At 38.7% G+C, this 25,430-nt stretch overlaps 1 protein-coding gene across 1 annotated transcript; it reads left to right on the top strand.

The window, feature by feature from the left end:
* The first annotated feature begins 1,822 nt into the window (after positions 1-1,822).
* Positions 1,823-25,168, top strand: LOC136702454 (CD209 antigen-like protein 2). Its single transcript, XM_066677523.1, has 5 exons — positions 1,823-1,949; positions 23,253-23,564; positions 23,660-23,805; positions 24,838-24,944; positions 25,024-25,168. Exons 1-5 carry the CDS (start codon positions 1,823-1,825, stop codon positions 25,166-25,168), a joined length of 837 nt encoding a protein of 278 aa, XP_066533620.1.
* The last annotated feature ends 262 nt before the right edge of the window (positions 25,169-25,430 follow it).

The raw sequence follows: 25,430 nt of genomic DNA, 5'->3' as shown, positions 1-25,430 counted from the left end.
AACGGAAACAATCTAAATTCAAATTATTCTAAAGTAAGATTTGGAATTCCACAAGGCTCTATTTTAGGACCATTGTTGTTTACATTATACATGTTACCGCTAGGCACAGTTATAAGAAACCATGACATTAACTTTCACTGTTACGCAGACGACACGCAATTGTATATTTCAGCCAAGCCCGATGACAAACACAGATTAAAGAAAATAGAGGACTGTGTAAAAGACGTGAAAGGCTGGATGTTGCGTAACTTCCTCCTTCTAAACAGCAACAAAACAGAGGTCCTGCTTTTGGGTCCAAAAGTGGCAAGAAATAAATTATCAGATTTAATTTTAAATCTCGCTGACTTTCCAGTTAAACCTGGTTCAGCAGCAAAAAATCTTGGTGTCATAATTGACCCGGATTTATCATTTGATCAACACATAGGCAGTATCACTAGGACAGCTTTTTTACATCTTCGCAATATTGCTAAGATTAGAAATGTCTTATCCCTTCAGGATGCAGAAACATTAGTACATGCCTTTATTACTTCAAGGATTGACTACTGTAACGCACTACTGTCAGGATGCACCAGCAGCAATTTAAGAAAACTTCAACTAGTTCAAAATGCTGCAGCTAGGGTCCTCACTAAAACTAGAAAATTTGAACATATTAGCCCAGTTCTATCATCACTTCATTGGCTGCCTGTTAAATTCCGCATTGACTACAAAATTTTGTTATTAACATATAAAGCTCTACATGGGCTTGCTCCTGAATACCTTCAAGATACAATTTCCTATTATGAGCCTCCACGTTCACTCGGATCACATACTACTGGATTTTTAATTGTTCCCAGAATTCAGAAGGCCTCAGCTGGGGGAAGAGCCTTTTCTTATAAAGCCCCCAAACTCTGGAATGATCTTCCAGAAAATGTTCGGGACTCAGACACAGTCGCAATCTTCAAATGTAGGCTAAAAACTCATTTGTTTAGTTTATCTTTTGGTAGCTAATGCTCTCCCATAGATAAAGGAGGCAGATCTGGGGGGTGCATGGACACAGGGAATTATAGTAAACTGAGACGCTGGTGCTGTCGTCCCGCCGCTTCTCGCGATCACTCAGGTTTGTTGACGGTGGAGCGGAGGGATGCCAGTGTTTCAGGATGCTCCCGTGTCTGTGTGTCCTTCTGGTTCTCTCCTTTTAGTTAAAGCTGTCATAGTCAGATCTGCCGGAGTCATTAGCCACACTCTGGAAATTTTCATATTTTCTACTTTACAAACACAAAACAGTTCAAAACTAATTCCATCCCTTTACATCTTTCCGAGTAAACGACTGCCCACCTTTCTGTCTGGACACTGATGGATGATTGTTGAGATCCTCCTCCATGCTTCAGATCAGCTGCCCACGCTCCTGCAATCACCAAGTGCCTTGAAGCTGCCCCTACACTGAAGTTCTCATGGACTACTAACTATTATCACCAGTAGATTGACCAGAGGAGGATGGGTCACCCCTTGTGAGCCTTGGTTCCTCCCAAGGTTTCTTCCTCAGCTAGGGTTTCCTAGTGGCAAGGAAAAACCCTAGTTTTTCCTTGCCACTGTCGCCCCTGGCTTGCTCACTTGAGGGTTTACATTTTGTTTTTACATTTCATGTCAAATCTTGTCTTACTGGAATTCTGTGAAGTCGCTTTGTGACAACATCAGTTGTGAAAAGCGCTATATAAATAAATTTGATTTGATTTGAAACTGCAGTTATGATGAATCATGTAGGGTACATGGCATCTGCATAGTAAGTCATAGTCATGAGGGATCATACATGCTTTATTATGGTTTACAGATGCAGTGGAACAAGATGGATCCAAGACTGAAGGAACAACAACTCAAAAAAAAGAAACTCCTAAAGAGATTGAGGAAGAAACACCAAGACAGGGGTCGGCAACCTTTACCACTCAAAGAGTCATTTGGACCCTTTTCACACAGTAAAGAAAACATTGGGAGCCACAAAATCCTTTTGAAATTTTACATGAAATAACACTGCATATAACAGGGGTTTTTTTTTTTGCCTTTGTGCTATGTATAAACAAACTATACTGTGTTACATTTATGAAATTAATGAATAACTGCAGAAAAATTAAATAACATTTCTGCATGCAACAACACATTTTTAACTCCGAAAAAAAGATGTTGGGTTGACGGTTAAGTAAAATACTCAATGTCTATTTGAGTCCTTGTAGTAATGGGGGAAAAAAATGCCGAACTTAAATTATCCACTGGCAGCAAACAAAAATGCTGTCCTCTCTCTGTGTGATGTCATCCTTTTACTGGCGCCGTGCAGTCAGCTGTCAAAAAGTTCAAGAAACCGCACACTGTGTTGCACGTTGGAAGTTGTGACGTGTTTTAAATATTAAAATATTTTAGATGTTACAAGATAGCCATAATATTCATAGAATTACATTTTGAAAATGAATGAACTAAAATAAAATACATTTTAAATAAATACTCAGTAATTATTTTCAAAAGCTGAGCCGCATCAGAGGGATCAAAGAGCCGCGGGTTGCCGACCTCTGGACTAAGAGAAACCACAACTAAAGGAAAAACTGAATGACCAAGTGATGAATGAATACTTTGTTATAAAAGATGTCTCTCACAGATTGAAACAAATCTGTCAATGCAAGGATAATCAGCCCATCTCTGTTTAGTTATGACACAGTGCTCATCTTCTTTACTGTTGGGTTCTCCACTGTCCCAGAACCTCAAAGAAAGAATCAAAGGGTTTAAGAAAGATTTAGCAAACTGGCAAATGCCATGTGACCAGGGGTTTCTAATGTGGTCTCTTACTTAGTGGTCAGTGGTGATCCATCCACCCATTTCCAGACGTCCTCTGAGTCGTTGTCTGTCAGACCAATCCAAGCTTTCTGACCTTTTCTCAGTTTTTCAGTGAAGGCCTATTGATAAGTAAATGTACATCCTTAGTAACCAATTAATTAATTGCAGACAAATAATTAATTAATTGCAGACAAACTTATTCATTCATTCATTATCTGTAACTGCTTATCCAGTTCAGGGTCGCGGTGGGTCCAAAGCCTACCCAGAATCACTGGGTGCAAGGTGGGAATACAACAGACCTTCACAGGGCAACACACTGTTCCGGGGAAATTTTTTGGGGGGCGTTAAGGGTAGGGGCTGTTAGCCTCACCTCCGTAGCTCTGAGGTCTGAGGCTAACAGGGGCGCACCTCGAGGGGATCTAATGGGTGCGCCTGTGAAACCCCCTAAACCCTTTACAGCTCCAGCGCGAGCCCGGCGAGCAGCACAAACTCCTGTCCTCGAGAGCGCGGCACCTCCAGCCGCGCCTGTCTTCGTGAGCGCGGCGCGCGCCTCTCCTGTCTTCGTGAGCGCGACGCGCGCCTCTCCTGTCTTCATGGACGACGGCGCAGATTCCTCTGCCTCCGTGGACGTCGTCGCACGTTCCCCAGTCTCCGTGGACGACGGCGCAGATTCCTCTGCCTCCGTGGACGTCGTCGCACGTTCTCCAGTCTCCGTGGACGACGGCGCAGACTCCTCTGCCTCCGTGGTCGTTGTCGCACGTTCCCCAGTCTCCGTGGACGACGGCGCAGATTCCTCTGCCTCCGTGGACGTCGTCGCACGTTCTCCTGTGTCCGTGATGGCGGCACCCGCCGCTCCAGTCTCCGTGATGGTGGCACCAGCCGCTCCTGTCCCCGTGACTATGGCGGCACCCGCCGCTCCTGTCCCCGTGACTATGGCGGCACCCGCCGCTCCTGTCCCCGTGACTGTGGCTACCGCCGCTCCTGTCCATGTCCGTAGGTCGGCCCGAAGGACTTCAGGGCCTATCCCCAGAACTGTGCCCAGGCTGGTTCCTCAGACTGCCCCACAGACATTAGCCAGTCCTGGGCACCCCCCTGTTATATTGGTTCCCTTGTCTGTCCCAGTCTTGGTTCCTGTCTCTGTCCTTGTCCCAGTACCCGTGTCAGCTTTTGTCTCTGTCCCAGTCCCTGTCACTGTGTTCGTGTCTGTCCCCCTGAATGTCTTGGTCCCTGTTCCCCTACCAAGTCCAGTCCAGTCTCCTGTGAGTCTTATCCAGTCCCCTGTCAGCCCTGTCCAGTCTATGTTTCAACCCTCTGTCTTGTCCCCGTTCCAACCCTCGGTCCTGTCTCAAGTCCCGTCTCCTGTCCAGTCCCCTGTCAGTCCTGTCCAGTCCCTGTTTCAACCCTCTGTCTTGTCTCACGTCCATTTCCCGTATCCGTCCAATGTCCAGTCACCTGTCTTGTCTCCGGTCCAGTTTCCCTTTCAATCCCCTGTTCAGTCTCCAGTCCCGTCTCCGTTTCAGTCTATTGTCATGTCACCTGTCCTGTCTTCTGTCCAGTCCCTGTTTCCATTCAGTGTCATGTCCAATGTCACGTACCCCTGTCCAGTCTAACGTTCCTATCCTGTCCAGTGTCTTGTCACCAGTCTCTGCTCCCGTCCAGTCCCAGCACCCAGTCCTGTCACCTGTCCCGTCTTCTGTCCAGTCCCTGTTTCCATCCAGTGTCATGTCCAATGTCAAAAACCCTGTCAAGTCTCATGTGTCCACTCCCGTCATGTCCAGTCCGTTCCAGTCTTTTGTTACCTCCCTTCGTCAGTCACCTGTCATGTCCCATGTCCCGTCTCGTATATTCGGTTCTGTTGTGTCCCCAGCTCCAGTGTCTGTTCCCGTATTGTCCTGAGTCCTGTCACCCGTTGGTTTGTTGTCCTGTCTTGTTTTCCATGCCCTCTCCTGTGCCAGCTCCTGGGGGGTTTAGGAGTACGCGCCCGGGAGTTGCGCGTTCTTGGGGGGGCGCATCTGTCACGCCTTCGTCCTGTCATGTCTGTTGTCCCCGGCCATATGCTTTTAGCACATGGCTATGTTTTGTTATGTCCTTGTCTCTGCCCTCGTCCCGCCTTTGTTCCGCCTCCTCGTCCGTGTCATGTGTTAACCCGTCCTCGTTATCTGTCCAGGTGTTTCTCATTTGTGTCTGTATTTAAGCCGTCTTGTGTCACGTCCTGTTTGTCGTACATTTCTCATTTCACCTTTCTCCCATGTCTAGTTGGTCGTGTTTTCTTGTCTGTCCGTCTGTCTCCACAGCTTCTCTGTATATCTATAATTAAAAATAACATTTTCTACATAGTTCTAGGTATACAAAACAGTAATTCTGTAGTGGGTGTGTCGCAGACTGATACTCTTGAGTGATTCTGGGTAGGTTCTGGACCCACCACAGCCCAGAACTGGATAAGCAATTACAAACAATGAATGGTTGAATTAATGAATAAGCTGTTTTAAAAACACTACAGCAAATTTTTTACAACCCTATTGGTAAATGTGATGATAAGCTATTGACTGACTAGTCTCTTTCACCTGTTCTTCTTTTTTGTTTATGATGATCTCCTCCTCTGTGTTTGCAGTCATCTCTACTGTCACTCCAGCTGCTCTACTCAGTAGAGATGTAGTATGCGGAGAAGTCAAAAAACAACCCAACCCTGCCTCACTGTGTATTGAAGACACAAAAACACATATGTTCTCACAAACATTTTGTCACAAGCGTCACTAGACTTATCTGATAGTGAATTTTGCTTGACTGGAATGGATCTAAAACACGTTTGATAGTTTAGAATAATGTCCACTAGTGGAAATGGATGTTATTAAAGCTACACTCTGTAAACGTTTGTGGTTCGGAGACCTCTCTGGTGATAATATGTAATTGCATGGATCATGCAGAAGAACATTTTACATTCATTCAATCATTATCTGTAACTGTTCTGGTTTGGGTCACAAGGCAGGAACCCAGTGATTCCAGATAGGCTCCAGACCCACCGCGACCCAAACCTGGATAATTGGTTACAGATCCTTCACAGGGTGACGCTCACTCACACATTCACACCTACGGACACTTTTGAGTCACCACGCCACTTACTAACGTGTGTTTTTGTACCTTAGGAGGAAACCCACACAGACAGAGGGAGAACACACCAAACTCCTCACAGACAGTCACCCAGAGCGGGACTTGAACCCACAACCTGGGTCCCTGGAGCTGTGTGACTGCGACACTACCTGCTGCATATTTCAGTTATGTAGTATTTTATTATTTATTTTATTTATAGCACACTTGCATATACTGGTTTTAATGGTAAATCATATATGGAATAAATGAAATTAGACATTTACATTTTTAGAGAACTTACTTAATCAGATTTGTGAAGTTCTGGTGACACTCATTTTCAAGCTCATGCCTCCCAGTGGTGTATTTGGTGTTTAATTCCACATATCTTCTTTGTAATCTGTCTCTGTCCCTCAACAGCTCTATGTAACTGGTCTCTAGAAGGTCTCTTTCTCTAGTCAGGTTGTTGCATCTGGTCTGTAGGTGGTCTCTGTCTAGAATCAGGTTGATGTAACTGGTCTCTGAATGTTTTTTCTCAATAGTCAGGTTGTTGAAACTGGTCTGTAACTCTCTCTCTGTAGTCACAGTGTTGAACGCAATACATAGCATGATAATGGCAGTAAGGAGGAGAACACAAAGCAGGCCCCAGACACACTGCAGCCAGTCTGTAGGATTTATTCCCTTCATTCTCCACACCTGAGAACAGAAATACACTGTATGTACACCAATCAACCATAACATTATGACCATCTCCTTGTTTCTACTCACTGTCCATTCTCTCAGCTCCACTGGCCATAGGAGCACTTTGTAGTTCTACAATCTGAACGCCATCTGTTGCTCTTCATACATTGCTTACCTCCTTTCATCCTGTTCTTCAATAGTCAAGACCCCTAGAGGACCACCACAGAGCAGGTATTATTTTAGGTGTAGATCATTCTCAGCACTGCAGTGGCACTGATCATGTTAGTGTTGAGCTGGTTTGAGTGGATCAGACACAGCAGTGCTAATGGAGTTTTTGTTTAACACCTCTGTGTTACTGCTGGACTGAGAATAGTCCACCAAACAAAAATATTCTGCCAACAGCATTGACTGATGAAAGAGGATGACCAACACAAACTGCAGCAAGGGAGCATTTGTGGGTTCAGTGCCTTGCTCAAGGGCACCTCAACCATGTCCCAGCTGGCCACCAACGTCAAAAGACGTTGATATGTGGTTGAATGTTGGTCGTGACGTCGAATTACCAAAATTTTATGTCAGGGTAACGTCTAATACCGTTGTTAAACTGACGTAAGAAACTGACGACATATGACACTGATATTTTGTTAGTTTTAAGTCATGATATTATGTAACCACAATCCAACGTCTAATAAACGTCATATTCTCATGTCAAATAGACGTAAAATACAAACATTTAGTTGTAAGGTATGGTGACCAAATCCCAACATCTGATTAACGTCTGAATTTTAATGTCAGTTCAACCTGCCATTCTAACATCAATAGACGTTGATAATTTGTTGGTTTTAAGTAGTGATGTTATGTAACCAAAATCCAACATCTTCCAAACGTCACATCCTGATGTCAAATTGACGTAAATTACCAACATTAAGCTGTAAGGTATGGTGACCAAATCCCAACGTCTGATAAACGTCTGAATTTTAACGTCAGTTCAACCTGCCATTCTAACATCAATAGACGTTGATAATTTGTTGGTTTTAAGTAGTGATGTTATGTAACCAAAATACAACATCTTCCAAACATCACATCCTGATGTCAAATTGACGTAAATTACCAACATGAAGCTGTAAGATATGGTTACCAAATCCCAACGTCTGATAAACGTCTGAATTTTAACGTCAGTTCAACTTGCCATTCTAACATCAATAGACGTTGATAATTTGTTGGTTTTAAGTAGTGATGTTATGCAACCAAAATCCAACATATTCCAAACGTCACATCCTGATGTCAAATTGACATAAATTACCAACATTAAGCTGTAAGGTATGGTGACCAAATCCCAATGTCTGATAAACGTCTGAATTTTAACGTCAGTTCAACCTGCCATTCTAACATCAATAGATGTTAATAATTTGTTGGTTTTAAGTAGTGATGTTATGAAATCAAAATCCAACATCTTCCAAACGTCACATCCTGATGTCAAATTGATATAAATTACCAACATTATGCTGTAAGGTATGGTGACCAAAACCCAACGTCTGATAAACGTCTGAATTTTAACGTCTGTTCAACCTGCCATACTAACATCAATAGACATTGATAATTTGTTGGTTTTAATTTGTGCTGTTTTTGTAACCAAAATACAACATCTTCCAAACGTCACATCCTGATGTCAAATTGACATAAATTACAAACATTAAGCAGTAAGTTATGGTGACCAAATCCCAACGTTTGATAAACATCTGAATTTTAACGTCTGTTCAACCTGCCATTCTAACATAAATAGACATTGAAAATGTGTTGGTTTTAATTTGTGATGTTATGTAACCAAAATCCAACATCTTCCAAACGTCACATCCTGATGTCAAATTGACGTAAATTACCAACATTATGCTGTAAGGTATGGTGACCAAATCACAACGTTTGATAAACGTCTGAATTTTAACGTCATTTCAACTTGCCATTCTAACATCAATAGACGGTGATAATTTGTTGGTTTTAAGTAGTGATGTTATGTAACCAAAATTCAACATCTTCCAAATGTCACATCCTGATGTCAAATTGACGTAAATTACCAACTTTAAGCTGTAAGGTATGGTGACCAAATCCCAACATCTGATAAACTTCTGAATTTTAACATCAGTTCAACCTGCCATTCTAACATCAGTAGACATTGATAATTTGTTGGTTTTAAGTAGTGATGTTATGTAACCAAAATCCAACATCTTCCAAACGTCACATCGTGATGTCAAATTGACGTAAATTACCAACATTAAGCTGTAAGGTATGGCGACCAAATCCCAACGTCTGATAAATGTCTGAATTTTAACATCTGTTCAACCTGCCATTCTAACATCAATAGACGTTGAAAATTTGTTGGTTTTAAGTAGTGATGTTATGTAACCAAAATCCAACATTTTCCAAACGTCACATCTTGATGTCAAGTTGATATAAAAAAAAATGCCAACCTTAAGATATAATATAGGGTGTCCAAAACCCAACGCCTGGTAAACATTAGACTAACATCAATAGACGTTGATATTTTGTTGGTTTTAGGTCGTGGGGTTTAGTACTTCAAATTTAACATCATCTTGATGTAAAATACCTACATTTATTTGTTAGGTATTGGTAATCAAAACCCAGTGTATGACATCATAATCTAAATGTCAACTCAATGTGACATTCTAACAATATTGGATATACTTAGTTGGTTTAAGATGCAATATTCATTCATTCATTCATTCATTTATTAAATGCAACTGCTTATCCACTTTAGGGTTGCAGTGGGTCTGGAGCCTACCTGGAATCAGTGGGGCACTTGTCCTTCACAGTGCGACACACACTCACATACTCATTCACACACTTATACCTATGGACAGTTTTGAGTAGCCAATTGAGCTACCAACATGTGTTTTTGGACCATGGGATCAAATTGGAGCACCCGGAGAAAACCCACATGAACACAGGGAAAACACACCCAACTAATCACAGACAGTAATGCGGAGCAGGGTTCGAACCTACAGCTGCAGCACCCTAGATTTGTGTGACAGTGACACTAACTGTTGCAGTCCCAAGTTGAATTTTATAAAAAATTCCAAACATCATTCTGATACTCTACCATACTTAAATTAATTAATAAATTAATTCATTGTCTGTAACCGCTAATCCAGTTCAGGGTCGCAGTCGGTCCTGAGCCTACTCGGAATCACTGGGAGCAAGGCAGGAACACACCTTGGAGGGGTCGCCTGTCCTTCGCAGGGTGACACACACTCATACATTCACACCTATGGACACTTTTGAGTCGCCAATCCACCTAACAACATGTGTTTTTGGACCTTGGAAGGAAACCTGAACACCTGGAGGAAACCCCCGTGGACACAGGAAAAACACACCAAACTACTCACAGTCACCTGCCGCTCCAGGACCCTAGAGCTGTGTGACAACGACAGTACCTGCAGCACCATCGTGCTGCCCCAAGCTGCAATGTTAAGAAACCAAAATGCAGTGTGTTCAAAACATTATTCTGATGCCATATTGACATGACATAACAAAATTCAGTTGTGAGATACCATGACCAAAATGTAAAATTATAGAATAAGAAATCATTAAATCATTTAAAATTAGTTTTAGGAGATCAAAAACTACTGAGACGTTCTTCAGTGGGCAATAATCTGAGTGGTCCAATGGTGGACAAGCAGCGGCCTACCATCAGTGGGTTACCAACATTTTCAAGCCATTTGACAGGTATATGCTTGCCGTCTTAAGAATAAAAAACACACTATAAATAAATGCTGTAGCGAGTTTGCTACTGTATTGTAATGTATTTTTGAATACACTATTTTACTGTGTATTGTAATGTATCTTGGGTAACAGACTGGAAGCAGCAATGAAGCAACTAGCTTTACAGTATTTCACTGTATTGTGAGCTGGGGAGGTTGAGGACTGCAAATGGCATCTAAAGATAAGTAACTTATTTACACCATTTATTTATCACTTATTTTATTGTTTTGATAACGTAAATATCTTAGTTCAAAAATTACATTCGTGTTTTTGTCCCCCCCCCCCCTTTTGGCAATGGTACAATTACTTTTTTTAACGTCAGTTGTAGGCCTCACTACAAAACAAAACCAGAACAGGACAAGTGAATACTTTTCGTCCAAATAAAAAAAGAGAAATAATTGTGTTTTTTTATTTCGTTACACCGCGACCCTGAAATGGACAAGCTTAAAAGATGATGACGATGATGATGATGATGATGATGATTTGCGTTAATATTGTTTTATCTTTTTTAAACTATTTTGTTGAGGGTGGGGCGGTTAGTGAGAACGGGGCTAACGGTTCCCTGGGGGCAGGGTGACGAGAACAGAGACGGAGAGAAAGAGACAAAACGTATTCAGAGGCTGCAAGCGTCGTCATACTTTAGGGACTTTGGAACAAAAGTAATGAGTAAATGTATGTTTTAATCATACAGCTCTAAACGTTTCCAACCACATTGTCTTGGTACTGCTTTTTAATTATGATAGCCGCGAACATTTAACCAGATAACTCCTGTGGAATTTGCACACTTGTTTGCTCCCAAAAAATGTTAATGTTTTATCGTCGCAGATATCGTCAACTGGCGCCCCCCCCCCCCCCCCCTCAAATTAGTCCGTTGGAGGGGATTGGAGCCGGAGATATCACCAGTTTTGTGACGGCTTACAAGCAGGAGGCTGAGGGAAAGGTAGGAGAGAAGAGGCGGGAAGAAAACAAAGAGAGGGTTCTGCTCCATTGAAACAGGCTGCCGGTGAAAGGACGGGTCAGTTGTAGCATTATTTATTTATATTTAGCGCAGTAGAGACCACCAGGTAGAGAACGATAATTTAACTGTACAAACAATTGTAAACTCAAAGTCCAGTTTTGGCTTCTTGCGGGTACTATTCGAGTTTTAGTTAGCTAGCAGAGTAATGCTTTTTAAAGAAGAGAACGGAGGGAAAAATAAACATAGAGATGGACAGGGATTCTGGTCATTGATATTGGTCAGTTTGGTAAAATTAGCTACGTTCATTATAACACCACAGTAAAGTTAGTTTTCTTTTCGATATTCGGTTTTCCGGCGTCAATAACTTTTCAAAATAAGGTTATATCTGACACAGGGTTACATATTCTGAATAGTACGGACACAGAGAACAATGCACACTGTTTTTATGGACGCTCCGGTGCTTTTGATATATGCTCCTTTTCCTTTCAATAGCTAAAAAAACAGACAGTTTTTGACATCGCAACAAAGTGCATTCGTTTCTAGACTCTGTCTACAGAAATGCACACCATCGTCTTTCAGCCTAATTTGCTTAAATACGATAAAATACATACTTTCCTGTCGCCGCTAACAACAGGGGACAATCTTCAATAGCTTCGTTTTCATTGTGTTTATAAACATCAGATTGGCCGTGTTAGATACTAGGAGTGATGGGGAAGAATGCACAGCAAATGTGTTTTCATACTGACCTCTCATTAACAGTTAAATTCAGAATTTAGGTCTCTCTCTCTCCCTCTTTCTCTCTCTTTCTGTCTCTCACTCACACACACACACACTCTCACTCACTCACTCACTCAGTCTGTCTCACTCTCAGTCTGTCTCACTTTGTTTGTCTGTCTGATCTGATTCACCCAGGAGGGGTCAGGTAGTGAGGACTGGACACAGTGAAGAATACCAGAGACTGTGAGAAGTAGTGAAGCAGAAAGCTTTATTTAAAGAGAATGTTAAAGTTCTAACTGTGTAATTCTGTTTTTGGAATCTGTTGTTTTAAATGTTAAGCCTTTATTTTTTTAATATAAAGTGTACATTGTGTTTGATACCATGCACATGATTTATTTTATCAATAAAATGATTGATGGATGGAAAAATCTTTTTTTAATGAATTTTTAAATTTATTTTTTAATAACTTTTCAACCAAGTTACATAAGACTTTAAATACAGCTGTGCATTGTAGACATTAATCACACTAATCATGCACACCCTTTGGTTTGTCTGTAAAATTAAATTCTCATTTTTTATTGAATTTTTTACATTTTAATTTTCAATAACTTTTCAACCAAATTATATAAGACTTAAAATTCAACTGTGCATTGTAGACATTAATCACACTAACCATGCACACCCTTTGGTTTGTCTATAAAATAAAATTCTTGATTTTAATTGAATTTTTTAAAATTGAATTTTCAATAACTTTTCAACCAAGTTATATAAGACTTTAAATTCAACTGTGCATTGTAGACATTAATCACACTAACCATGCACATCCTTTGGTTTGTCTATAAAATAAAATTCTTGATTTTTATTGAATTTTTTAAAATTGAATTTTCAATAACTTTTCAACCAAGTTATATAAGACTTTAAATTCAACTGTGCATTGTAGACATTACTCACACTAACCATGCACATCCTTTGGTTTGTCTATAAAATTTAATTCTTTTTTTTTTATTGAATTTTTTAAAATTGAATTTTCAATAACTTTTCAAAAAAGTTATATAAGACTTTAAATTCAACTGTGCATTGTAGACATTAATCACACTAACCATGCACACCCTTTGGTTTGTCTATACAATTAAATTCTTGGTTTTTATTGAATATTTTAATTTTTAATTTTCAATAACTTTTCAATCAAATTATATATGACTTTAAATACAGCTGTGCATTGTAGATATGAATCACACTAACCATGCACACCCTTTGTTTTTTCTGTAAAATTAAATTCTTGGTTTTTATTGAATTTTTTAAAATTGAATTTTCAATAACTTTTCAACCAAGTTACATACAAGTTTAAAATCAACTGTGCATTGTAGACATTAATCACACTAATCATGCACACCCTTTGGTTTGTCTATAAAATTAAATTCTTGATTTTTGTTACATTTTTTAAAAAATTTAAATCAATAAATCTATAACAATTTGCTTAAAATATGAAAAAAATGTACAAAAATTGTTATCATTCGAGAACATTAGTTGTCCATTTATTTAGTATTTGCTACAATATAAAAAAAGCTATCAGCTCTGCTGAACCACTGGTGGTTTCAGACTAGTAATTTTCACATTCTCTGCTTCATAACTTTTTTATTTTTTAAAATATTTGCTTTAAGATATATATATATATTATTTTTAAATAAGGATTGCACATAATTTGCTTGAGGCAGATTTCTCATTATTTGTCTTTATGTTTACATAAATTAAATACTCATGCAAATATCTTAAAAAAATAAAAAAATTGACCCCTCCTGGGTGAATCAGATCAGACAGACAAACAAAGTGAGAGACAGACTGAGAGTGAGACAGACTGAGTGAGTGAGTGAGTGAGAGTGTGTGTGTGTGTGAGTGAGTGAGAGATAGAGAGAGAGAGAGAGAGGGAGAGAGAAAGACCTAAATTCTGAATTTAACTGTTAATGAGAGGTCAGTATGAAAACACATTTGGTGTGCATTCTTACCCATCACTCCAAGTATCTAACACGGCCAATCTGATGTTTATAAACACAATGAAAACGAAGCTATTGAAGATTGTCACCTGTTGTAAACGGCGACAGGAATGTACAAATTTAATCGTATTTAAGCAAATTGGGCTGAAAGACGATGGTGTGCATTTCTGTAGACAGAGTCTAGAAACGAATGCACTTTGTTGCGATGTCAAAAACGGTCTGTTTTTTTAGCTATTGAAAGGAAAAGGAGCATATATCAAAAGCACCGGAGCGTCCATAAAAACAGTGTGCATTGTTCTCTGTGTCCGTACCATTCAGAATATGTAACCCTGTGTCAGATATAACCTTATTTTGAAAAGTTATTGACGCCGGAAGACCGAATATTGAAAAGAAAACTAACTTTACCGTGGTCATTATAACAGAGAATTGTAAACGTAGAACATGTAATGTTAGCTAAAGACAAACTCCATTCCAGATTATTAGCTAATATATATTTGGAGTGTCAGGTGTGAATGAGGTGCAAGATGGGGGGAGATTTTGCTGTGAAATAGATTTTACTTTGTGCTGTATTGAGAATTATAGGCTACTGTATTTTGCTGCAGAATTTTGAGCTCCATTCTACGGAGCCCCTAAAGGGACTGGGGGAAAAATTAAAAAAAGACAATTGATTTTGCGTTCCCTCGCAAACACGATTGCATTCCATCGCAAATACATTGCGCTCCTTTGCAAATGTTTTATGATACACAATTGTCTTTGTGGCTCAGTCAACACACTGGACACTGCAGTTTCCAGTGAAGTCCAGCCACTTGGAATATATTATATATGTATTTATTTATCTCTACTAACACACAGTTTCGTTGCCAGTGTGACGTCTGTAAGGAATACATCTGTATACATCTGTAAGGAACTGCCTAACATCAGAAGTTGTCAGCAACAGGTTAATATGTTATGTAGCATCCTGAAAGCTCTAGTCACAACGCAGTGGTTCCACGTATTTCCATAGTAACAGGTGTATGAGACGTAGGCTGCTTCATGAAAGAAAGAAAAAGTGTGGACGGCTGTGTTTTTTTATTGTTATTGAATGGGGTAGGGGTCAAGCTAAAAATGTTAACAAAAAACCTTTACCAAGCAAAGACTCTTAAAAATCCGGTCATTCAATAACAAGATGGAGGGTGTAAGGCGCAACACACAGAGATCTCAGGGCACACTGCGGACTAATTTTTACAGAGACGTGGCTCAGCGCGCTGACTCTAGACATGGCTGTGGAGCTAGAGCCGGTCGCTACACCATGCATTTCGTTTTATCTGGAAAATGTTTTTTTTTTTTTTTAATAAAGCTGCAGTAAAAACAGGATACCCTTTTCTGACTGACTTTTACACAAACACACACACACATTACTCCAATAAACTACCAATAGCTACACATTTATTTAGGTGTTCACTCTCCTTTCTCTCCCACTGATTGGAAACTGTGTTCATTGTCTGTATCTTTATACTGTTCACATAACCTTTGTCCATGCGCTTGCACTTTAAATTCTCTCATCCTCTTTGCTAAGCAATTAACAACACAGCATCAAACGTTTCAGTTGGTGCTCCCCAATAACATATCCATGTTCTCTGCTGAGAAGAAATGCTATGTCTTTATTTCAGTCCAAGATCAAAGTAAAATTCAACGAGCTGCTCCATAGTTCACCTGACACGCACAGCAAGCACATAATCAACAGCAAGCATAGTTCTACGGAGCCCACAAAGTATTTGCGAGGTAACCCTATTGTGTTTGAGAAGGAACGCCAAAGTCTTTTTTTTCCCCAGTCCCTTTAGGGGCTCCGTAACAAAGACAATAGTGTATCATAAAACATTTGCAAAGGAGCGCAATGTATTTGCGATGGAACGCAATCGTGTTTGCGAGGGAACACAAAATCAATAGTCTTTTTTTATTTTTCCACCAGTCCCTTTAGGGGCTCCATACCATTCCAAATCTGATTTGAGACTACCATTTTTGTTATTTAGTTTATATAGTGTGTACATTTTAATTGTTTATCAGAGTTTAAGAGTATTGCATTTAAAGTGTCTAAATACTAAATGTTGGCTAGATCTGTGATCACAAATGTAGTGTGTTGGTTTTTGTAATGCATATGAAATGACATCTTATTTCTCTGTACTATATGTTTTAAATGTGGAGAGTCTTGTCGTGCCATGACTTTCAGGAAGTTGGCTGCATTTAAGGCTCACATTTACAGGTATCATTAAAACAGCAAAACTGAAACTAGACCTAGGCTATATCATATAGGTTTTAATTTGACATGTCATTGAAAACTGCAATGGTAAATGTTGAAGACTTAAAATAATTTATATTCTCATCATTTAGGCAAGTGCCACAGTTGCTGATTTTGAAACCCTTAACCTGCTTGTGAGTCCTCAGATGTTTATTCTGGGTATGTATATATAATTGCAAGATACTCCAGAATGACAAAAGTTTAAGAAACATTTGAATTAATTACAGTGGAATTTTTGACCAATGCAAGATATTTGCTGACAGTGGAAGGACAAGTGACCTATGTTTGCTTAAGCCTCCATTAATTTCTGGAAAGGCAGCCCTATTCACCTTGTACTAAAATTTCAATTTCCAATATCAACAGGAAGTTTAACGTATAATTGAATTAATCCAGAAGTAAAAAATTGCATTCTTTGTATTTTTTTCTTTCTTTCTCTCTCTCTACTTGTTTACTTCCTTCTCTGAATTAAACTAGCCTCTATTTCATGTTATCTTACCTGTAATTAAAAGTATTAATATATATAAAAACCTTGAAATATGATAACTTTACTGATGCAGAAACCCCATGTATGAAAATGGATTAAAAATTTCTAAAATGATCTGAAGGTAACTGCTTATTAATATTTTGACCCGTTTCTGTTGGATAATTCTTTATGAAATTATTATGAAGAGCAGTTACTGTTTACTGTCATTCATTCATCTGTTGCAACCATTTAATTCTAATCAGGGTCATTGTGGGAATCATTTGATGCAGTTGAAATTTGTGCTTTTGATATGTGAAATTAAAGGTCAAATACAGGATTTTCTGATTACTATGATACATTGAAATATTGCATAGCATATCAGTATACATGGCTTTTAGATCAGGTATCAAATTGAAATTGCAGTACCTTTGGAAAAAAATGGTTTTGTTGAGTTTGTATTAATATCTATCCTCAGTCTTCACTACAAAAAGTGTGAGCAAGTGACAACTAGGGCTGGGCGATATGACCAAAAATTCATATCTCGATATGCCTAAAAGAAATGGAGATATATGATACAATATGACATTATGAAAGCCATAACAAAATACAATGTCAAAGTATTAGTGTTTATTTTTAGCACCAAATAGGACACACTGCATTACCTAACTGTAATTATTAATGTAATTCACCCTTTACCTCACTCATTTGCTCTGATTACTTGCAGAAAAATAAACATAGCACAAAAAGTAAGGAAATTTGTGTCTGGTTGATTATTTCTTCTTGCCTAGTGCTTCTTGCCAATAAACCTTATACCATTACTGTTCATTTCTCTTTTAAATGGTGCTACATTTGTAAGAAACATGCTTTTGTGAGATGAGCAGTAGAGCTGAGTATGTGGGTTGCGCCAGTGAAAAATTTGTCAAATACTCACTGCCAGTGCCAAACAGCTTATTTTGTGTGATGGTGTGATGTGGCATCTCCTTCACTATATCAAAAATGAGGTTTATCGTCATTGGAAGTAATCTCAATGCAGAAAAAGATATTGAGATGAAATTCTACAACCAGTGGCAATCCCATATCTCCACAGTCTGGGACCAAACTCTATCCTCGAAAATGACAACACTTGCCCCCACAGAGCGGTGTTTATCAGAGACTACCTCCAGAATTTAGTAGTGGAGAGGATGGAATGGCCTGCTAGCACCTGACCTCAACCCCAATAAACACTTGTGGGATCAGCTTGGGCGTGCTGTTCATGCCACAGTGATCAGCACAACCACATGTGTGACCAGCAGTGTGTAACCAGGATGGTGACCATCATGAAGAGAAAGTCCTGGGCTGTTTTGGCTGTTTATGGTTCTCCCACACGCTACTGAAGCTCCAATTTGTTAAAAGAATACATTGTTAAATTGCCAATATGTCTTGTTTCTTCAAACTTCAGTCAGCCAGTCACAACTCACCAAACGAGTCAATGGCAGAATAAGCTCTTTGGCATCGGCAGAGAGGATTGAGCTAATGTTTCATTGGCACAACCCACATACCCATCTCTACTGCTCATCCCACAAATGCATGTTCCTTATAAATGTGGCACCATTTCAAAGGGAAATTAACATGATTCCAACAGTATAAGATTTATCGCCAAGAAGCATTGTTACAACAAAGATATAATCTACCAAACAAAAATATCCTTATTTTTGTGCTATGTTTAGTTTTAAAAATTGTCTTGCCCATGATGTCATCTGATCTTCCCCTTACTGTATCCTCTTGTGTACAAAATTTTTATTGCAACTTTTTTGTGCCTTTATTTCCACATGCTATGTTACTAACTATGGGATTTTTATTTTTATAGATGACTCATTGGTACAAATCCCCAGGGGTGGTCTACGTAAAGAGCAACCAAGAAGTCCTGAACCATGCATCCGTGTGTATCCTCTCTTTAAAGAAACTGATGGACTTTGAATGAAACTTTATTTACAAACCGGATTCCAAAAAAGTTGGGACACTAAACAAATTGTGAATAAAAACTGAATGCAATGATGTGGAGATGGCAAATGTCAATATTTTATTCGTAATAGAACATAGATGACAGATCAAACGTTTAATCTGAGTAAATGTAACATTTAAAAAATATATAGGTTCATTCAAAATTTCACAGTGTCAACAAATCCCAAAAAAGTTGGGACAAATAGCAATAAGTGGCAAAAAGGAGGAAATTGAGCATATAACGAACAGCTGGAAGACCATAAAATTTAAATTCCACATAAACCCGTATATAACTCTGCGAGATTTTATCCTAAAAAAAAAATACAACATACCTCGGAAACCTTGAAGGGTCTACTTTCCAACTATATACAGGATGAAACGATATATATATTTATATTCTTGTGAGAGAAGCGTAAACAACAACCGGCACATTTTTGAGGCACAAGCTTTTTTGTTCCGCCCATAGACGCGTTCTGCCATTCATATGTTGACACTATGGTAATTCGGCAGCTGCTAGTGGAGGATCATTGGCTGATAATTTGCATGAAAACGCCCATTCGCTTGTTACAAACAGAGCACATGTCGCGGAATTATTTTCGTGGAGCTTCGTCATGTCGCGGAATTATTTTCGTGGAGCTTCGTCATGTCGCATTCACGGGAGCTGCGGAGGCACTACGGAGGAGAGCTTTGTTCTGGAAAATGAAGAGAATTTCAGCTAATCTGACGAAAGCGGGGAGGACAGTGACGAAGAAAGATTTATTTTGAGATGCGGATTGATCCGAAGGAGGATTTTTGTGATAGGTAAGTGAAATATTTCCTTTCAAATGAAACAAACCCACGCTTCGCGCTCACTGTGTACACTCCGCGAATTCCGGGTAAATTAAAATAAAGAATAAATTAATTAAGTATTACTTTGTATATGAAAGCATAAATGAATGTAAAAAAAACTGCTGTAAATGGGACATTCAAGTGTAGCCTGTTGCTAATCTGAGTGTGCATGCTGAGAGTGCTAACATAAGTGTGGCTTATATGTGTAAATGGCTGTGTTATGTTTGAATGTTTTGAATGAATGTTTAGCCTAGTGTGGTGATGTAATGTGTAAATGGCCTGTGTGAATGTAATAGTGTCATCCTATGTAGCTTGTTATGCTATGTACTGCTATAGATAGGTCATATGTAAGTACTGTATTTGAAATACAAGTAATTATTAGTTGTAGTGACTGTTGGCATGTATAGCTAATCTTTGTAACTGCTCAGAAGCTCACATTTCTTATTATTTTTCTTTCAGAAATGTACTACATTCTCCACAAACAACTTATGCAACAGGACAGCCTGACCCACAAGGCATTCATGGAAGAGCTTGTTGAACAGCTGTGTGGTATGCAAAAACCCCATGGAAGTGTGAACGGTGTGATGTCTACCTTTGCATGCAGCCAGACAGAAACTGTTTTAGAGACTGACATCTTTTGTTGAACTGACTCAAATATATATACACACACAAGGATATACAGTATGACTATCTTTAGTATATTATCACTATCTTTACATGTGAACACATTTTCCATTTATTTTAATTCATGCCAGTTATTTATTTTTTTGTTTTTATTGCTTGTTTAGTTCTCTTTTTTTTAAATAAACTGTGATAAACTCTGCCTCTGGTCTCTTCTCTTTTGACAGCTGTGGCGGTGACAGCTAATGGGCCATTCATTAGGCAGTGGGGTGGGGACCTCGCACCCCGGTTTTCGCACCTATCTTCATACATATGCAATGTAGGAGCCAGTGACTGAGAAAAACAGAGTGTCACCTCACATTTGTTATGTCCTAAGTATAAAATTACATACAATTTATGAAAAGTAGAATCGGCAGTGTGTTGCCAAGACCCGTGTTCACAAAGTTTTGACCTCAAAGGTCCTGGTGAGAAATGTTTAGAATGTGTTTTTTCACAGTATATCAGCACTTCTGAAAATAGGTTTTTGGAAAGTCTAAGTTTAGAGTAAATTTAATCAAAATATAGATGTATGACACTCTTACTGATTCAACATTGTTGTTGCAGAGATAGTTCTGAAAAATGCATGTGTAACACTTTGAGAAAAAATCATTTCAGATGCGTACAATTTGTAAAACAATCAAGGCATGTCAGACTACACCAGAGTGTCTGAAAACCCCTCAGACTCCAGGGGGTTAACAATAATTAGGTCAATTGACAACATGATTGGGTATAAAAAGAGCTTCTCAGAGTGTCAGTGTCTCTCTGAAGCCAAGATGGTAAGAGGATCACCAATTCCACCATTGTTGCGCAGAAAGATAGTGCAGCAATACCAGAATGGTGTTACCCAGTGTAAAAAAGCAAAGACTTTTAAGTTATCATCATCAACCATGCATAACATCATCAAAAGATTCAGAGAATCTGGAACAATTGCTGTGCGTAAGGGTCAAGGCCGTAAAACTCTACTAGATGCTCATGGTCTCCGGGCCCTTAAACGTCACTGCACCTCAAACAGGAATGCCACTGTCAAGGAAATAACAGAATGGGCTCAGGAATACTTCCAGAAAGCATTGTCAGTGAACACAATCCACCGTGCCATCCACCGTTGCCAGCTGAAACTCTACAGTGCAAAGAGGAAGCCATTTCTAAGCAAGCTCCACAAGCTCAGATGTTTGCACTGGGCCAGGGGTCTTTTAAAATGGAGTGTGGCAAAATGGAAGACTGTTATGTGGTCAGATGAGTCACGATTTGAAGTTCTTTATGGAACACTGGGACGCCATGTCAGGACAAGGATAACCCAAGTTGTTATCAACACTCCGTTCAGAAGCCTGCATCACTGATGGTATGGGGTTGCATGAGTGCTTGTGGCATGGGGAGCTTGCATGTCTTGAAAGGCACCATTAATGCAGAGAACTATGTTCAGGTTCTAGAACAACATATGCTCCCATCTAGATGTCATCTCTTTCAGGGAAGACCCTGCATTTTTCAACAAGATAACGCCAGACCACATTCTGCAGCAATCACAACATCATGGCTACGTAGGAGAAGGATCCGGGTACTGAAATAGCCAGCCTGCAGTCCAGATCTTTCACCTATAGAGAACATTTGGTGAATCATAAAGAGGAAGGTGCGACAAAGAAGGCCCAAGACGATTGAACATTTAGAGGCCTGTATTAGACATGAATGGGAGAGCATTCCTATTTCTAAACTTGAGAAACTGGTCTCCTCTGTCCCCAGACATCTGTTGAGTGTTGTAAGAAGGGGGGATGCCACACAGTGGTAAAAAATGGCCTTGTCATATTTTTCCCTTAAAATGATACATTCTCTAAGTTTAAACTTTTGATCTGGGATTTGTGTTCTATTCTGAATATATTAGATGTTGGCACCTCCACATCATTGCATTCAGTTTTTTCAATTCACAATTTGTTTAGTGTCCCACCTTTTTTGGAATCCGGTTTGTATATTAGACATAACCATACATTGTGAATATACACACCAACATAAATATTTAAACAAACACAACTTTATAAATTAAACTCTGCACTTTGATATATTTGTACTAAACCTATATCAATTTCAGATTCTTGATAATCTGACAATTAAAAAATAAAAATGCCATAGGACATATACCCCAAAGTTCATGTTTCCACATATTCATCATGTCACAGGGCCATGACAAAAATTCCACAATTATATTTCTTCATCTTCAGGATATCAATAGTCTGTTATATTGTGCCTTTGATAAGCCTTTCCGATTTTTGAGACACTTTGAAAACAAAGAGATAATGCCCAATGAATTTAGCCAAATGCAGTTTCCCCACACATTATATCATGTCCAATACTATGTTTATAGGGCAATTATATAAAAATTCCACAGTAAAAATTTCTTCATCTTCAGGATATTAATAGTCTGTTATACTGTATATTCAGTGAACCTTTCATATTTTTGAGACACTTTCAAAATAAAGAGATAATATCTGCAGAAGGAAGCTAAACGTGTAGTTTTTCTACGATATGGAAGTTGTGCTCATATTTTGCCATCTAGTGGCGACAGAATGTAACTACTGCAACAAATAATGTGAAACAGAAAATCCGAAAAAGTAACTGGTGAATAAGTAGCTAACTTCAGTGTCGTGTTTGGATGTTGGTTCGATTGGAGACAGAATCGATTGCTTATCCTTTGTATCAAATAAAATGTTATCTTGCAGTGGAGCTGTGCACAGTATTTACAGTGTGTTTTATAAATATATAAACCGAAATAAAAAAGGAAAGCCCTCTGTTGGGTATGTGTTGAATGTTATACAAGTTGCATTGGCCAATTTTCTCTGCTGTTCACAAGCTCAGCTGGATGACTCAGAATTCTAAGGTGCAACGTTTACATGCATAAAATCTCACTCTGATCTGTACTCACTGTAAACAAAGAAGAGGCAATGACCCTGTCATGTCCCTGAATTTAGCCACAGGGATGCTGTACTAAAATTACTATAATTATATCAGTGGTTTATGTTGTGGCTGATCAGTGTATGGTGCATGTATTTATTTCTTTAGGAAATAACACTGCAGGAAGCAGAATCTACAGATGGGCTGCAGTGTGTTTAGGGCTACTCTGCGTTTTCCTGTTCACTGCGGTTTTAGTGCTGTGGTTTAGGTTCATGGAAGAGAAAGACCAGTTAGAGGCCAACTACTCCAACCTGACTACAGAGAGAGACCAGTTAGAGATCAGTTACAACAACCTGATTATAGAGAGAGACCAGTTATACACCAGTTACACTAGCCTGACCAAGGAAACCCAAAACCTAGACCTGACTACAGAAAGAGACTGGCTACAAGAGAGGCTTTCTGATTTGGGTAAGAGATTAAGTTCAGATTTAATCTGACTTAAAGAATGTGTTACACTTTTCTAGACACACCCTGATATCTGTTTATATAACTATTTTATAATTCCATCTGAACAGTGACACACATTAACAAACCAGAATGGAGATACTTCAGCTCTAGTGTTCACTACATCTCTATTGTGGAGAAGACCTGGAATGAGAGCAGAAATGACTGCATGAAGAAAGAAGCAGATCTGGTGATCATAAACAACAAAGAAGAACAGGTGACGGGGTGATTTTTTAAAAGAACAAAATCACTGTAAAGTTACTGCAAATTTGAACTGTTATCTAAATAAAAAATCCAGTTAGTCAATGGTGCCAAAGGACATAAAATATAGAATATATTTCCAGTAAATTTGGGTCACTGAGAATAATATAAATAAAAATTATGTGCAAATCATTTTAACCCTATATTTAATTAAAAATAGGATAAATACAATAATAAAAAATGTAAAAAGGGGAAGCAACAATAGGTGACAAGACAAGACATTGATAGAATAGAAGCCACTCGGCTTCTTATAAGCTCACAATTCAAAAGCCTGTATCTATGAGGGGACATTAGTACACATGGCATTGTTTACTTCAGTAAGATGAGGCCAGTTCACATTCTGCATTGATTACAAGTTCACTTTCAAAACTACAGCGACTGGTCTCCTCAGATCCCAAACACTTCTTGTTAAAATAAGAGGCAATGCAGCAAAATGTTAAATACTGCCCTGTCCCAACTTTTTAGGAATGTGTTGCTGGCATCAATTACAAAATGGGAAAATACATTTCAAAGAACAATTAACTTTGCCAATTTCAATTTTCAAAATATTGTTGTACTATTTTAAATTAAATATAAGGTGTACATGATTTGCACGATTGTATTCTGTTTTTGTTTAAATTGGGCACGTTCCAACTTTTTGAAAATGGGGTGGTAAAATATACAAGACATTTCCCCCAGTGCCCTCCCCACTTCCACAAATCCACTAGAAACATAGTTGATCAACAGAATATCACAGAATGAATTTAACCAGGAAATTGTTCATCAACAAAACAGTCATTTTGTTTTCCTCTTACTAGTAGGTGAGGGTGAAGGGTATTAAAAGGAGGGTTGAAGGCTATGTGTCTGTTGGATGTACATCTTGTTAACCATAATCATTGATGAGTCACTAACACCCTTTACCTGCTGAGTTGTTACACCTTACATTTAAATGTAGGGATTAAATGTATTGTGTGTATTTGGAAATGTGTCACTGATCTCATTTCAACAGGACTTTATTGAAATGTTGAGACAAAGAAAAGAAGCTTGGATTGGTCTGACAGACAATGAAAATGAGGGGATCTGGAAATGGGTGAATGGTTCAAGACTGACCACTGAGTAAGAGAGCATTGGATTAAACATTTATCCTGATCCAGTTAATTATTCTTATTCTACATTGCTCTGGTTTTTGTTTCAGATTCTGGTATGGTGGGGAACCCAACAATTATGGAGAGGAAGACTGTGCTGTAGCTGGCTTTGGGTCTACAAATGAAAAGAGCTGTGCTGATTATCCTTGTAGTTATTGGCGTGTTTGTATCTGTGAAAGGAGAATATTGAGCTAAATTATTGTGGGAGAATGGCACAAAAACTTGTTAAAGTCTTTTTACTGAACTAACCCTAGATGTGTACTAATAAATTATTTTTTGGAAGAACAGGCATGGGTAGATTACTAGTTCAAAACATGGATAAAAAAAAAGTTAAAATAATAAATAACCAATTTAATGAATTTAATTTACGAATTTTCAGTGGTAAACTAAGGCAGATTCAGGGGAGTATATTAAAATATATAGTGGTCAAATAAATTCATGTTAAGTATTTAAATAC

Source organism: Hoplias malabaricus, chromosome 1 (assembly GCF_029633855.1).
Source record: "Hoplias malabaricus isolate fHopMal1 chromosome 1, fHopMal1.hap1, whole genome shotgun sequence".
NCBI classification, from domain to species: Eukaryota; Metazoa; Chordata; class Actinopteri; order Characiformes; family Erythrinidae; genus Hoplias; species Hoplias malabaricus.
This window is presented reverse-complemented; position numbering and strand designations above follow the sequence as displayed.